Source organism: Acanthaster planci, linkage group LG16 (genome assembly GCF_054643075.1).
Source record: "Acanthaster planci isolate LZ-2023a linkage group LG16, COTS_SCS, whole genome shotgun sequence".
Classification (NCBI taxonomy): domain Eukaryota; kingdom Metazoa; phylum Echinodermata; class Asteroidea; order Valvatida; family Acanthasteridae; genus Acanthaster; species Acanthaster planci.
In genome coordinates, this window is record NC_141792.1 from 8813996 (window position 1) to 8829673 (window position 15678).

Sequence of the window (15678 nt, forward strand, 5' to 3'; positions counted from 1 at the left end):
GCTTGGCACATTTCACTTTTTTTAAGGGGAGAACTTTCGCACTGTTCTGGATAAAATAGCCTTGAGAAAAATTTCCTTTCCTAAACCATTAAAATACTGTAAAGTCAGATTTTGGTTCAGATTTTTATATGAAATTAATGACTATTCACGTCCAAACCTGAAATATTTGTTTAGAATTATGTCTGTATTATTACTGTACTACCCTGAAAGAAGCCGAAATAAATGTTTCTGTTACCTATTAGCTACTGCGCACGCGCGTGAACTGTATACTGTGGAACTGCATAAAAATACACGGTGGCTGTCGCGGATTGTCAGCCGTTTTTCATCGATTCACATCGATCCCTTATTACTACTGATCTGTATGTGTTACTAGAATCTGGAAAGTGCAACTGTTGTTCATCTGTTTCATGTATTATTTATACAAATTGCTTGACTCAAACGCAGAGAAAATGTCAGGAAAGTTGAGAGTTGCAGTGGTTTGTTCGAGTAATCAAAACAGAAGTATGGAAGCGCACGCAGTACTAAGGTATCGCACATCATTTAACACTGTCACTGTGTTGTTTTGGCGAAAATTTAGACCTTGTACAAATTTGTTCCCATTCATACATGTCACAGCATGCTCAGTTCATATGACCTAAAATACAGAAAAGAATCATTTGAGGAATAAGAAAAATGCTGTCAGTGAATTTGCACAAGCAAGCAATTATTGTCATTAACACTACAGCTGTATGCCTAGGCATGCAAGGGCTACATCATGTACCGGGTACCATTTTGAAGTTCTAAGTTTCCGCCAAATCACGTGAATAGGGTTATCCTTTCTGATTTCCACAAGTCGAAAGTGTGATGTCTGGAAGGTGGGCACAGTGGTGGTTAGAGTCTTCCCTAACACATCACACGTCCAACAAAGTACATGAATTCTTAACAATTTCGATTGAAACCGTTGTCCTCTCATTCCTAGTAATAATTTTACAAGTTACATGTATGTAGGGCAGTGACCCTGTTCTGCACCTTTTTCAGTCTGAGATCTCCACTTTGCAGCATGGTCAAATGTTTTTCAAATAAGACTAGGGGCAGCGCGGACATGCGGGAATTTCACAAAATCGCACTGCCGTGCATATGCACTGCCAATGATCAAAGAAATTATTGTGTAATCCGATCCTCTGACTGGCAGAGGCACGCACACGTCGCCATGGTTGCTGTTTTGATCGGTTACTACCCACCATTTTGCGAGAGTTCTGGATGTCCGCGCCAGCCATATGCTTATGTATGTCCATAAGCCTAAGTAAGAAGTTCTCCATCTGGTCTCCTCATGTTTCAAGGTCCTTAAACACCAAGTTAAAAAAGTGGGTGACTTTTTACATTCTGGGGAAAGTTCGGAACAAAATGTGTTTCTGTACCTCAGGGACAGCAAGAGCATTGCCTCTAACACAATTGTAAACTATGTTTATGAAACTAGACAATCGCAAAAGTCAGACAGGAACTTTTTCCACATGTACTGTGCATGTGCTACTTGCAGCAAATGTATAAAACAAAGATTTTTTCACACTAATGATTTGAGTCTTTAAGAAAGTTGTTATGATTGATTGATGTGAGATCAGGCTCCACTTGCAAAGTCTGTGTCATTAGAATCAAAACACTCTGAGGGAGTTTTGTGCCGTTACTATAAACCAAGTACAATGTACTGTACATGTATTACATATATATGTTGACGGTAATCAGTCAATTGTTGGAAAGCTGTAAATGGCCTAATTTTAGTACTTCAGGCAATTTTCAGTCATTGCCTTAGTTTTATATTAAACATCAAATACGTGTAAATGTAATACCAGCTATGTTGAAATTGAATATCTTTGTTATGTTTGTTTTTCCTCCAGCAAAAAAGGCTACAACGTGCGGTCGTTTGGAACTGGTGCAAACTGTAAACTCCCTGGGTCGGCTCCAGACAAACCAAACATCTACGACTTTAAGACAACCTACGAAGAGATGTACAGAGATCTGGAAAGCAAAGACAAACAACTGTATCCATGGCAACTGAGATTGCCATATGAAGCCTTGTCTGATGGCTTCACACTCAATTTTCTTTTGTGTGTGTGGGTGTGTATGGGGTGTCCCCGATGTTAATGCATGTATTGATATGGGTGTTACAGTGAGAGCTTAACAGTTATATGTACACTGACTGACAGAGACTGAATGTAAGAATATGTGCCCTGGCCATTGTTGCATTTCAAGATACGATTTCTTTTGCCAGGAAATTCGGGATCAAGTTGTGGAGACAAAACATTTCCCTCACTGAAGCTATTGTTAGGCATGTGTACCCCCACATTACTATGGTTTCTGTATGCAGCATTTATTTTTACATTTTTTCTTCCTGAGTGATGTCAACATATATTTGCATCTAACTTTGGTGGAAAACTCCATGTTAGTTTCAGTCCTGCTTTGTTTTCAAAGGGTACTACTGAGACGGCGCCACATACGTGTAGTCACTCCAGTTTTTGCACTGCACTTTTCTAGAGGTTTTTGACTTGGGCAACTTTTGACTGGCATTGGAGACCTCAACCTTAGTTATGTAAAGGTCAAAGCAGTCTTACATACGGGGAATATCTCACTGGAAAATCTGATAAAACATGTCGGCAATTGAATATGTAGCAAAGGCAGAGACCGGGAGCGACGTAACAGTGACTCATGAATTCAGTTGTCCATGCAATTTTAAGGCTCTTTAGTGAAAGAAATCCAAATGAGAAACGAGAAGATGTGGGTAGAGCCGAATGGTAAGTAGACAGGCAGACAAACTGAACCGTAATGTCTTGTTCTTCAGTCAGAGATTGGGATGCTGCAGTGTACACGCGTAAATTCATGAATTATGCATATATGTAACAATGCATATTCATCAGCAGAAAGGTAAGTACGGCTTTGAGCCCTGTCTTCAATGATGGGGTTGCTACAGGTACCCAGCACTGCAGTAATCGTAGTGGACTTTGCAAATTGAGGTTTGGTTCTGGTTCTGAGAGTTGGGCTAATAAAAATCCGAATGTTCCGAAATATTGGGGTGAATTGGGAGAGATCATGTGCCTGGAAGTAGCCGTGAAGAAGCACTGCATGCAAATGCGTATTTGTGACAATGCATCCCTGTCAATGACATGACTGATCCCACTGCTTCACAAAACGTTGTTTCACTTCCACCGTGAAACGTTGAATCGTTGGACCACGAGTTGTCGTTTTTCTTAACATCCCATAAACCAGATGCGACCTCATTATTTTGTTAGCAGAAACTAGACATCCAACAGAAAAGAGCTCGGCTGAACACAATAGAAAAGAAGTAGATACAGATACTGTACATGTGATTTCATTTTCTGCTTTTCTCTCTAATGGTTTTCTTTCCTCATTAACGACATTGGGTCATTTTCGGTAGTTGAATCATGCTGCAAATAGCCATACGGGCGGGGTTGCGTTTGTTGAAACTAGTCTCGCACTTTTGATGATTATACATTGTGTCCAATGAATTTGCGTTCTATACCTATGAGCTGGGTGAAGGACACGTAAAGTGCATATTAAGTTTTTAAAAAGGAGGGTTATCCTGCTTTGCAAACGCAGCCGAAGTACTTCAAGTACTGCGAAATGGCCCATCGTTCATGCCGCAGTGCCTTACTAGTAGTCCCCAAGGCGTTTTAGAACAAACGAGGGGACCTAGTACAGGACTCTGGCTTAGGATGCTCTGACAATTTGATTTGGTACAATTGTATTTTTTTGCACGAGTTGAAATTTAACCGAAATAAAATGCCGTGGAAGATGAGAAATATCTATTGACCAATGAGTCATAACTTTGTGGTTGGAGAAAAGCTGGTTTCCTGAAAAGTTTGAGCGGATTTTTCGATCTCACTGAACGTGTTTTACATGAAAAAAAAAAGCAACGTGAGATTTTCCAGGTTCAACTTCCAATATGTTGTACAGGTGCGCCGATGTATCTCTCTCTTAGTTCTACAATAAAGGGAAATTTTGCCAACAGCGGTTGCTACCATTCTGTGCAGTTATGAATAGTTTGCAACTTCTACACTTAATCTCACGATTCTTTAAATTTAATGCATAATGAGAACTGACATGAGGAAACCAGCTTTCTGTATGACATGAAGCTTGACCTTGGAAGTATAGCCGTCTCCAGAAAAATAAAAATGACCTTTTCGACACCACTTTATAGTGGGTCCTCGCTTTTCGTCCCTTACACGCTGTCGCTCTACCGTAAGTGAAACATTTATGTAAACCTTGACGGGGGAATCGCACGTTCTAAATAGGGAAGAAAAATGTGAGATGGAATTTGAAAATTATAAAAAGAATCTGAAATGGGCGACTTGATGTTACGTCTGCACTGAGACAAACCACCGATTTTATTCAAGTGAAGGCATTGTAATTTCCGACTGCAGTCAAGTGAGTCGGACACGGACTAAGCTGTAAGAATGACGGATAAATGCGCATCCCCGCCCCCCCTCATTAATGGCCCATTATGAGGGAGTCATATCCGGCTGATGACAGCATGGCAGCAATTACATGTACTGGTACACGCATTGTGATTTGTCATGCGCATCCCGGAGTCGAATGTTGAATTTGAGCATATGTGACAGGTTGACCTGATGCTTTACATGTAGATCCAAAGATGATGACTACACGCCTTTATCCGATCCTTCGTTTTAATGGAGTCTCTGACAAATGCTGTTAAGGTATGAGCGACATTCGTGAATGGTGTTGAATCGCATAAATCCGGTATAACTAACAGAAATGCCCATTTTTCATCACTGTGTTACTTTTCCCAGTTTAATCCTGTAAAAAAATAAGACATGAATATGAAGATACTTGAATGTTTCAAATATTAACCCCTGTTGAAATAATTGCCACTCGAGACCGTGGTCCCGAAATGTTGATACCCATTGTATTCCGTGAAGGACGCTCACCCGGAACCACCAGCGGCAGACTACCATTAATTGGGGACGAGCGTGGTGATTGACTGATGTGACATGAAGCGAAAGTCAGGTCTGGTGGATCCTATCCTGCACATGTGACAATAGAATGTACATGTGTCAATAGGCGTTCAATGTACATGGAGCGGCTGGCCTGGCCTGCACATGGTGTTCACCACGAACTACCTTGCTGAATTTGAACTGCCTCAGGAGTGATAACGTGAACAAGTAAGGCAACTTTCTTTTTATTGTGCCACTTTTTGTGTTAAGGACATAACGTAAATGCTAAGTTTTTGAGACAATTTGTGTGCATTTTACCAGGATACGCGTATTAAATTTTGCTCAATTGTAAATAATACATGTCGACACAAATTGAATTGTTACAAATTATAGTTGTTGCCTAGATACAGTGAAGGGCGAGGTGGGGTTTTTGTCTCGTGTCAACATTTTTAATCCATAAAAGAACCTTTCAAACGAAGATGCTTCTACTGTTTCCTTCATTCCTTTAAAAAAAGAGGTACACTGGGGGACCTTGCGCCCCCCCCACGCCATTGCTTCCTGCAGAATGATGCATGACTCCCTGTTGACAATCGCTGCTTCAGCAAGGTATACAAATAATTCGAGCAAACAACGTTTTTCGCAGCGTTGCTTGAATCTCTCCGCACAAACCTTTTTGGGTGGGAGGGGGAGTATTTTTTTATTCTTACATGAGATGGCTAGGCTTGCTCTTTAAAAGCGAGTGGTTGTACAGGACCGCCATATGATAGACCTACCCCCCCCCCCCCCCAAAAAGAGGGATGGGGGGACGGACAGCAGACGGTAGCGAAATCGAATGTGGTTAGACTCGCCATAAAAGTTCTTTTGCAAGGATTGGTTCAAAACCAAGAAATGCAAAGGAAACGGGAATTAGGGGACAGTTTAGCGATTTGGGGGAATGGGAAGAGCTGAGCCCGTCCACCTTTTCAAAACAAAGGGGTGTAAAAGAAAAAGACAGCTTGATCGCAGGATTAATCACGGGATGGAAATTATATCAACCCCCACCGCTAAAACCCGCCATTACTTTTCAACCTTCATTTTTGTTGTGCTTCCCTTTGTTAGTGTCACTGCAAATTAACAGCTTCCATGGTACTCGTTCTTTCACAGTTTTTGATGTCTGATATATCTCTATGTTTCTTTTCCCTTGTGTGTTGCTTTGTAGTTAAATTTACCTGCTGTTTCAAATGCTTACCCTCGTGTCTTCCCATATTTCCTTACGCCATTTCTTATCCATTCACAGTTGTTTCTCTTGACCTTATTGCTGGTTTGTCCACCCGAACAATTTTTCAACAGTAACAAAAAAGCGACGTTAGTAGGCGCGGATCCAGGAGGGTGGGGTCTACCCCCCCCCCGCTCTGAGACCCGCAAAAAAAATTAAGGGGTTGGGGGTGATTTAAACAATAACTCAACTAAGCGCACCAATGTAATGTAAATAGTGCATAGTGTTTCATCATCGTTTCCGCTTGTCTTCAAAATGAGACATTAAAAGGATTCCTGACCCCCCTCCGGAAAATTCCTAGATCCGCCCCTGATTAGAGATTTTGTTTCACCTCCCTTCCTCTCAAAAGCGTGTAAAAGGCTCTCAGATATTATAGCTTATCCCCGGAAAGGTCATAATAAAGAAATTGAAACATATTTTCCCCATAAATTAATACCCCCCCCGAAAGCAAAACAAACCAAACCAATATTTGTCATGGACCCGCTGTGACGGCCCCGAAATTGGAAAGTAGGTTGGGCCCCCTTTTTCCACAAGGATTGCACAACCCCACCCACAAAAAAAAAAGAAATACAAATGCCACTCGTTATTGATTGATACGTTTACCTGAAAATCAGTTTCGGATAATTGTCACACTAGTCTGTGAAGTCTACCCCTCAAGGCCACGAATTCCACCTGCCATTTCCAACTAACCTAATCGTCCTCGAATCCTTGGCAACTTTCCAAGTTGCTATCCTTCATGTTTTGGGGTAGTTTTCAAAAATTATAATAGTTTCAAAAAATCACATTTCGACGGTTATTATCATAACCGTAAATCATCCTTCATAATTAACCTAAGGCTCAATTATAAACCGCTCTCCCGCATTCGACCTTTTTGTGTGAGTAAGCAAAGGTGTGATTAAGGAGTCCTATCGGAGCAATAAAAACTTTTCAACCCCTATGTTGTCAGCTTGCGCGAGCCATGCGCGAACAGACTTGCTATCGTTTGGCCTGTGCGATTGCTGACACGAATGGCTTCCTTATCTGAGGATGGGTCCTCAGAATATGGAAAGGATAACAACCTTTGTGCCCCCCCAAGAAATCAAGCCCCACCCTGTTGGTCTTCCAAATTGCATAATCATTGACTCGGTATTGTTTCTGCAGGCAAAACTTTGTTTACACAGAAATAAGTCTGTTTTCTGAGCATTCTTTTCCCACACACTTTTGGTGAATTAGAGCCATCGGAATGCATGCTTAAATATCAGCTTTCTCATAATCTCTGCTGACGTAGCACGAAGATGTTGAATGAAAGGTTACGGTACAGGACAAGACAGACGATAGTAAACGGACAATTGATTGACTATTGGACAGTATTTTGTCGGCTTGATTATTATGACTTTTTAATTATAAAGTGGCAAGGTTTTTCCAAGAAATCAGGACAGTTTCTGCACTGCACGCTCGTGGGACACGGGGGTATAACGCCAAGCATCGCATGCACGTCTTGTAGTGCCGCGTCTCGGCCACAAACGTAACCCAGTGTGTTCCACGCATGCGTTAGGTGTTCGACTCAGCCAATTTTGATATTCACGCAGGCGTGAAAGGTCGAGTGGAAGGTGTGAATGGGAGGGCGAGATATTAATACTGTATGATTTATTTTTCGTGCGATGGATCCATATTCGATTGTGCCGAACCTTTCCTTAATTAAGCCTCACCCAAAACTCAGCTACACACGGAACGGCATTCTCTCGATGCTGGACAGGAATAGACGCATCAAGCAGCGGCCGGAGAGATTCCAAAGCTGCAAGGACAAGTTCGACGTGGTGGTAACGGCTGAGGAGAGAGTCTACGACCAGGTTTTAGAAGGTCAGACTAAGAGGAATTTGCTTTCGCTCAAATTGTTACAAAAGTTACAAAACGAAGACTTTGGTTAGAAGCATTGCAGAGAACAGAAGACAGTTTTCCGTTGTAGTATGCGGTTTGAAGCAGTTATTCGTCTGTCTCTGATTGTAGAAAGCTAACCCTGCAAATTAAAGACATTTGATCCTTGGGTACCCCCACTCTTCCCTTTCTCTAGGGCCACTTTCTTCTCATATTGGCATGCTTAATCCTGCTATGGTGTATTGACCAGAGAAAGCGATGATTAAAATGAAGAATATTTTCCTTTTTGCAGGTTCTGTTTAAGTCGCTTTTAAAGGTTTTAATATCCGGAGTTTCCTTTTTGGTTCACTTGTGTCACTCTAGGCTAGAAAAGTCTTCTGTCTTGGCCGTTTTAAATGCACAGAAAAGGAAAGTTAAAAAGTAGGAAAGGGGAAAAATATCCCAGATTTTACATGAAGTAAGCAATTTGGGCATCAACTGATGTGACTGAATTCATTATTCACGTGGTTTGCAGACTTTAACTCTAGGGAAGAGGAATCAGGAGAACCCGTGCACGTCATCAACATCGAAATTGTGGACAACCACGAAGAGGCAACGCTAGGGGCATTTGTCATCTTGAAACTCTGTCAACTTGTAAGCAAACATCTCCCCCCCCACCAAGAACAAACCTGAACGAGTGGGCGTGGTTGAAGTTGTTTTCACGTCGCATAATAAAACCCAGTGGTGCTGTATAGGGTCTCAAATTTGGCAGCCGTAAGTTCTGGTCTCCTTGGGCACATTGCCTGTGATTTATGATCAACAAGCTCGTTGTCTGAAAGTCGGGGTCGGATGTTTCGTAGGTCCTACACGCAGGGTTGTCATCTTCACCCTAGGTCCACTATTTAACAGCTGTTTAAGTTTAAAGCTTTATGAAAACCGAAATTCAAAGGACGCTGAAAAGTCTGTGACGTACATTGTGTGTTTTTATGTAATAATGTTGCATTTTCATAGGCCATAATATTTTTCGTTGACCCTCTTACATTTTGCAAGCCTCAGGCTCCGCTCTTATACTGTTCCTGTTGAATGATTGGGCCTTGCTCAAAACATCTACATTGAACTGCATCACTTGGGCTACGTTCCACTCTAGCAAATTAATGTTGCCAATGTTTGGTCTTTTTGTTCTTATTCCATCGGTCATCGTCTGTTAACGCGGCTTGCATCTACTTTCACACTACATAAAGTTACATTTTCTGTTTGTCCCTCCTCCCATTTGCCAAATTTGCAGCTGGAAGGTTGCGACGACTTGGAGAACGACATCGACGAAAAGATACTGCAGTTCGAGAGGGAGAGCAACAGGGATGTTTTGCACACCATTTGCTTCTACTGACAAAACGTGAAGCCAACAGCGAACACTCACACACGAGAGTGTATCAGCAGTACAACCCTAGAACTGGATAGAGCTGACTCGCGAACGACCAAGCACCATTCAGACAGGCTCGGCCATGGACCGTGCTGAGTGCGTGCTCACGTACGGGTGCACACATGCGAAGTTGTGGAGGAAGGACGCCGTGTATGATAGGCCGGCCGCGTCCGGATTAAGTCTTGGCCACAGCTGGTTTAGTAACGACGTGGAAGCTGCTGCGTTAGTGGCTTGAACCACTCTTCATAAGTTGCAATTACTCCCGGACCAGTCTCTTGATCCGAACACTGCCGGTTTTAGTTATTTTTTTTTCAAGATTGGATAGGTGGCAGTCACAACCACTTCTCAAACTTAATTTTTGGTACCTTGTTTTCGGCGTCGGTTGCTTTTAACATTAATGTCAATAGACGGCTCCATACCGTGCCAGAGAAGAAATTGAGATGAAAAGGGGTTTGAACAATCGACCACATGTCAGTTCTTAATAGGTATCTCAGGATTTTTGGGGCGCGGTGTTGAGTGGTCTCAAATGGTCCCAAATGATACAGTAAGCCTATTTGATATATTTCCTATCGCTTTGAATTAAAAAAAATAATTATCCTAATGGTTGACTTTAAGGAAAGATCTATTTTACATTGCTGAATTCACTGCTTGGTAGTTGCTGAGGACGTCACACGATCATCAGATCAACCTCATACAATTTGCAATAGCTTTAATAACCACGAAGGCCAGAGCTGTCCATGGGGTCTGTTTGTTTCACAAGGATCTGGATCAAAATCGATGATCCAAGGGCTGGTTCTGGCTATCCATTATACACGGTTCTGATGTCAATGACCCAACGACGGCCTCACTGATCGCGATTCGGATCCGCGTGACACAAAGGGCCCGTTTGTTTAACACGCATTTGGATCTCGATCAGTGATCCTTACGCTGGTTCGCACCATCCATGCATTAGGCGAGTTTTGGTGTCAGTATACCAACGACAGATCACAGATCGTGATCCAGATGTGAAACAAACACGGCCAAACAGGCCCAGAGAGAGCAGCGCCAGCTTCAGATTTTTGAAGCAGTATGGCTGTTCATTGTCTGCGGCTGAGCGTGCGGCTATTGTATACCAACTGTCCAAATGCGCTGGTTCATGCGCTTGCCAGTTTGTCTCCGACAATGGTGACACTAATGTCGTACCTCTCTTTATACATGTGTAGCTCGGGCGAAGGCTATAAAAGCGCACCCTCAACTACCATAATGAAGCGAGATACGAGACGGAGAGAACGCCCCCCTCCCCGCTCTGTGTTGGTCATTGTTTCACTGGGATCTGAGGAATTCTTTTCAGACATCTAGGGGGATGTGTTAACACTAGTATAGAGTTTATGTAGCAGTTGGACATATTGGGGGGGGGTACCCCTCTGTCTCATTTCTTGCTGGATATGTCATCGTCTTTATCATCCGGGTAATATTGTCGTGTACCCGCTGGGCGTGGTTTTAGGTTTATAAAAAAGGTGCTGCTGCGTGGCGCTGTGTAATGATATAAAGCAAAGTTGAAAACGTGCCTACCATGGCCTGCATTCACGGTATCCGAATTTTCGGACGTTTCAGCGAACTAGCGCCACCCCGAAGGACAACACGTCCGAAAAGTCGGATACCGTCCGGCCACGGCGAACACTTTTTCTATATTGTTGTGTTATAACCACCGTTTTAGATTTTAACCTCAGTAGCGGTAGACGAGAATACATGCGAAAGGGACTGCAAGCGGCAATAACTATGTGACGTCACCGTCAATATAATGATTATCGCACTGCAAACCCGACAGGAAAGTTGGGCGTAATTCGCCTGAAACTCCAAATAATGACCTCATAATAATTCGCTTTTGCATTCGCACCAAGTTGGCCACTGACGAAAATACGTTTACCACGACATGTTCACAATTTTACAATATTCCCACCTTAATTTATTTTCCTATGGTATACGTACTAACGAGAATCTTGTTCTTTGAAACCGTTCAATATTTACGAATTTCGCTGTTCTCCATACACAGCAGGTCAGTAGTTTTCTGGTGTACTATGAATTGGTTTTTATGCTATTGTTGTCGCGTAGCATTAAAACACTTATGCAACTTCCACGCTTCGTTCAGAGAATTATGTTGTAAAATCGTTCAGCTTGGAGTTGGAAAACAATTTGGCGTTCTTACCCTACAGTGTGGAAAACTTCAATGATCGTTAGAAAATTTGGTTACTGGTGTGATATAAGAGAATACACAAAGTGTTCGAAGCATTAAAAATATCCTGCAAACGATTCCACAGCGGTATGTGTGTGTGATTTGGTTTGTTTTGTTCTTGAAAAGGACCGTCTGAAATTCCACTAGAGAGATCTACTCTCAATTTGTTGGGGCCGTATTTTCTTTTATTGAGCTGTTCATCTGGCAAACGTGCTTCGCAAAAAATAGCCGGTAGCAAGTTGCATTTTTGAAATTTTTGCTGTTAACCTATAGTCCTGCTAAGCAAATAGGTATTTCCTCTGCTTAGCAAACTGACAGAAAAAGCATTGTTTTAACATGATAGCATGCGTGAGCGCTCCTTGCGCGTGGCGCGCACTTTTTGACCCAGTACGCACACTCTCGAATACAGAAGAAAACAACGGCCATTTGCTTAATCATGGCGATTGAGAGATATGGAAACCTTCTACTAAAGTGATAATGATGTGTGGATAAGATAAACTGGGTAAGTTCAAGCTTTTCTCATTTTAAATTATTTTGTTGAGGCCAAAAATGTGATTCACAATCACTCTTGTTCACAGTCACTCTTCCTCGTTTGGAAAGTTGAGAAGAGCGAGCATGTTGCGATGTGGTATTTTGTGTAAATTTTATTCCAAAATACACGAACAAAACGGACCACGTCTGCCAGGACAGTGTATGTAACCCACTCTGTGAAAATAAGTCACAAGTCGCCAGAGACACTTTGGCGTAAAATGTCCTTTAGAGTAATTTTTGCACAGTGTAAATCAGTAGGAGCCATATGCATAATTATTTCAAACAAATTTTTACTTGCTCGATACTGAGCAGAGAAGCAGGTGTTTCATGCAAAATAAAGTCGCTTCCACTAACATTGATCACACAGCGCGAAACGGAAAAGGTTGATTGAACTTAATTCATTGGAATAATTTTTGCTGAATTCAATTTGGGAAATACAATACAGGCTGCACTGCCTCTGAATCAATTTCCCGCTTTGCCATTGGACACTTTTATAATCAACGATACTTTTATGAGCGCCTTTGTTGTTGCATGCCTAGAGTCTCCTCTCCTACAGAGCCAGCGGGCACTGGGCGAGGAAATACAGAGACAGGTCCATCTAACCTCATGTGTGGGCATTTTGTGAGTCACGAATCGACGACAACCTAGTTGCGCAGATCTCCTCGCTCGGAATACTGCGAGTTTTGTTCCACATTTTCAGAAATGGCTTCATAGCTGGTTTTCGAGGAGGATTTTGAATTTTGTTGAGGTTGAAATTCCCGAAGTGCAAAGGGGTACCAAGGGATGACGTGTTGGAGCTTCATGATTGTCATAATTGTTGAAGAGGAGTATTCACAAAGGAGAACTGAGCCAAATAAAACTAGAAAAGAAGGCAAGAGCCAGAAAACTGCCCCATTGAAAATGTAGCACTGGACCCGGATTTTCTATCGCCAAATTCAGACATCAATTCACTAAATAGTGAAGACGGCTTACGGTGAGGTATTTTTGTCGGTGTAAATTGCACTGGTAGACATCACAAGGGGAAATCAAGATGAATAAATTGCCATCTGCCTCATCTTTTATTCTCCCCAGTATCACTGGCAGAGCGATGCCCATTTCAAGCTCCAGGAATCGCCTCACTCAGGCCGCTGTACGCCGTGCGGAGGACGAGGATCAGAATGGGGTGCGGTCCGGAGCGAGGAGCGTGCCGGTGTGTAACGTCGAAAACCAGGGCACGTCCAAGCAGATCAGGGGCACCAGCGTCACACAGTCCCCCGTGGCAGCTGGACACAGCGGGGTAGCCAAGACGGAGAGCGGGCCTGGGAGACCGCAAGGCAAAGTGAAATTGCCTCTGATAACTCGGATTCAGAACCGGCTATTCGGGTAGGGACCATGTTCTGTATACCCTAATTCAAATGGTGGCCTTGTTTGTAAGTTTGACTTAGGCCGAATCGAGCTGGCTGGCAAGAATGATGTTTGCATTTACCTATTACATGTATTTACTGGAGTGAAACACAGGAGGTTGACGTCTTGAATCCTTCAGCCCTCATCGAATAATCGGGGCGGCTGCTGGTTGCGAACGACGGATAAAAAGTACATTCACTGAAAGCATTATGCGTAGCTACCAGCGATGACGTGCATTTTCGTGAAAGAGATCAGCCGGCACCAAGGCCCATGAAAGTTTAATATGGTGTTTGGTTTACCCCCCTTCCCTCACTTTTGCAGTCGCTCACACTCCCATGCCAGTGCCGTAGACAAATCCCGTGACACCCAGCCATCACCTGGAACCCCACGCAGGCGCCGATTCCGACACCACAAACACCACAAGTCGGCCTCACCCGAGTTCGCGCTGCGGAAAATCCGCTTCTTTGCCGCCCCACCGGAGCCGACGCCTTTGACGCTCTGCTTCAGCCATCCTGGAGTGGAACTGACCCACGGCGACATCATCCGAGGTATTCAGGCCATGCACACCGTTTCTGTAGACGACATCGAGAGTATCCAGTTTGTCGACATGAATGTGATTTTAGGAACAGCCGGTGTCAGTAACAGGCAAGTGCAGATTTGATTTCATGACGCCAAATTTAAGTGGAATTATTATGTTCATACACTACAAATGCAAGCTCGTACACATTTTGGCTAACTGTGCGGTCACTGTGACTTGACAGGGTGGATATGGATTTATGCAACTTACTTCCGTTTAAAAAATCCCATGCTTCCGGAAAAAAATATAGCGAAAGCAATTACTTTTACTTTAAACTGATTGTGAATTGTTGTGTTTACTGACAATAAATATCCCTCCCTACAGATGCAATTCGCCATCAACTTTTGGCATTTGTATTTTGCTTTTGCTTCAGATGGCTGATAAAAGTGAAAGATTATGACACCAGGTATCTGTTGCTATGCGACGGGTTCAAAATCAACGATGAATACGTTATCCTTCGTAAATACGACGATGTGAACATGGAGGACTACAGAGAATACCTGCGGCGGAGGGATACATTGGCAAGTGAGGAGCACCGTGACGCAGTACAGAGACTGTTGGCTATGTAGACTTGCGTGGCATGAAAATTGTGCTGCTTATACTTATAGCCATGCATCTGAATTTGTTTGAATATCAGTGAATATCTTAACCCAAGCTAGGCCTTAGAAGGTTAAAAGATCTTTGCTGATTCAGGTCTTTTTTCATTCACTGTATTTCGGTAATGTTTGTAATTTCGTCAACACATTTTATATATCATGTAGTTGCACGTCATATCCGACAATTATCCTCTGTTTGTCCACATGTGAACCACTCAAACAATGATTACCAAAATGTCTTTGTAAAGCCTCTGCTGGTTAGAAATGTTGGTAGAGTAAATATGGGAACTATTTTGCAAATCAATCATGTACTGTGTAGGTTTTAAAATCAGCTACTATTTCTCTATACATGTATACGTATACAAATATGCATAAAAAATCACAAGGCCGTAGGCTTACCTGGTTACGTTTGCAAATGGTTAAGGCTTACGCCCCTGGATGTATGTTAATTTCCACTCGTTCAGTACTTTTGGCATCGTGTTTTGCTCGTAATGGGCGTTTTAGACACAGCAGGAAAGAGAATGAGAGGGAGTTGTCGTTTCAGCACGAGTTACAGGAACTGGACTGTAGGGCCTAGGTGGCGTAGATTGAGGGTTTTGTCGAAATGAGAGAGAAAAAATCTAGGCCGGCAGCTTCATACCGCACGCTGTGAAGTTGTCTTTCAAAAATGAAAATGTTGAAAAGAATTGCTCATGGCACATGAACTATTGTCATGAATGATGAGTGTGGTTGACCCACCCTAAGGTTTTGCTTGGTTTCTTTTGTTTCCAGCGTACGTCCTCGTACAGTTATCGAAATAAAATACAGGCAATGGGCTAGGAGGGAATTACATTACCTTTCTAACAAGAGTTTTTCTTCCACTGTAACAGTGTCTGAGCCAAGCATTGCTATACTTGATTATTACCAACATTAAGGTTACACTTCATGT

General features: G+C 42.7%; 2 protein-coding genes across 2 annotated transcripts; both read left to right on the forward strand.

The window, feature by feature from the left end:
* The first annotated feature begins 267 nt into the window (after positions 1-267).
* LOC110989295 (RNA polymerase II subunit A C-terminal domain phosphatase SSU72-like) lies at positions 268-11740 on the forward strand. Its single transcript, XM_022253580.2, has 5 exons — positions 268-526; positions 1872-2015; positions 7898-8037; positions 8567-8685; positions 9317-11740. Exons 1-5 carry the CDS (start codon positions 408-410, stop codon positions 9416-9418), a joined length of 624 nt encoding a protein of 207 aa, XP_022109272.1. The 5' UTR covers positions 268-407; the 3' UTR covers positions 9419-11740.
* Positions 11741-12053: 313 nt separating this feature from the next.
* LOC110989304 (uncharacterized) lies at positions 12054-15581 on the forward strand. The gene is made up of 4 exons (XM_022253594.2): positions 12054-12165; positions 13266-13556; positions 13899-14222; positions 14528-15581. Exons 2-4 carry the CDS (start codon positions 13282-13284, stop codon positions 14721-14723), a joined length of 795 nt encoding a protein of 264 aa, XP_022109286.1. The 5' UTR covers positions 12054-12165; positions 13266-13281; the 3' UTR covers positions 14724-15581.
* The last annotated feature ends 97 nt before the right edge of the window (positions 15582-15678 follow it).

Coding starts and splice junctions, on each gene's coding strand:
- LOC110989295 (XM_022253580.2), top strand. CDS start 408: ATGTATTATTTATACAAATTGCTTGACTCAAACGCAGAGAAAATGTCA. Junction 2,016..7,897: donor GAAAGCAAAGACAAACAACT/GTATCCATGGCA, acceptor CCCAAAACTCAG/CTACACACGGAACGGCATTC. Junction 8,038..8,566: donor CTACGACCAGGTTTTAGAAG/GTCAGACTAAGA, acceptor CGTGGTTTGCAG/ACTTTAACTCTAGGGAAGAG.
- LOC110989304 (XM_022253594.2), top strand. CDS start 13,282: ATGCCCATTTCAAGCTCCAGGAATCGCCTCACTCAGGCCGCTGTACGC. Junction 13,557..13,898: donor ATTCAGAACCGGCTATTCGG/GTAGGGACCATG, acceptor TCACTTTTGCAG/TCGCTCACACTCCCATGCCA. Junction 14,223..14,527: donor ACAGCCGGTGTCAGTAACAG/GCAAGTGCAGAT, acceptor CTTTTGCTTCAG/ATGGCTGATAAAAGTGAAAG.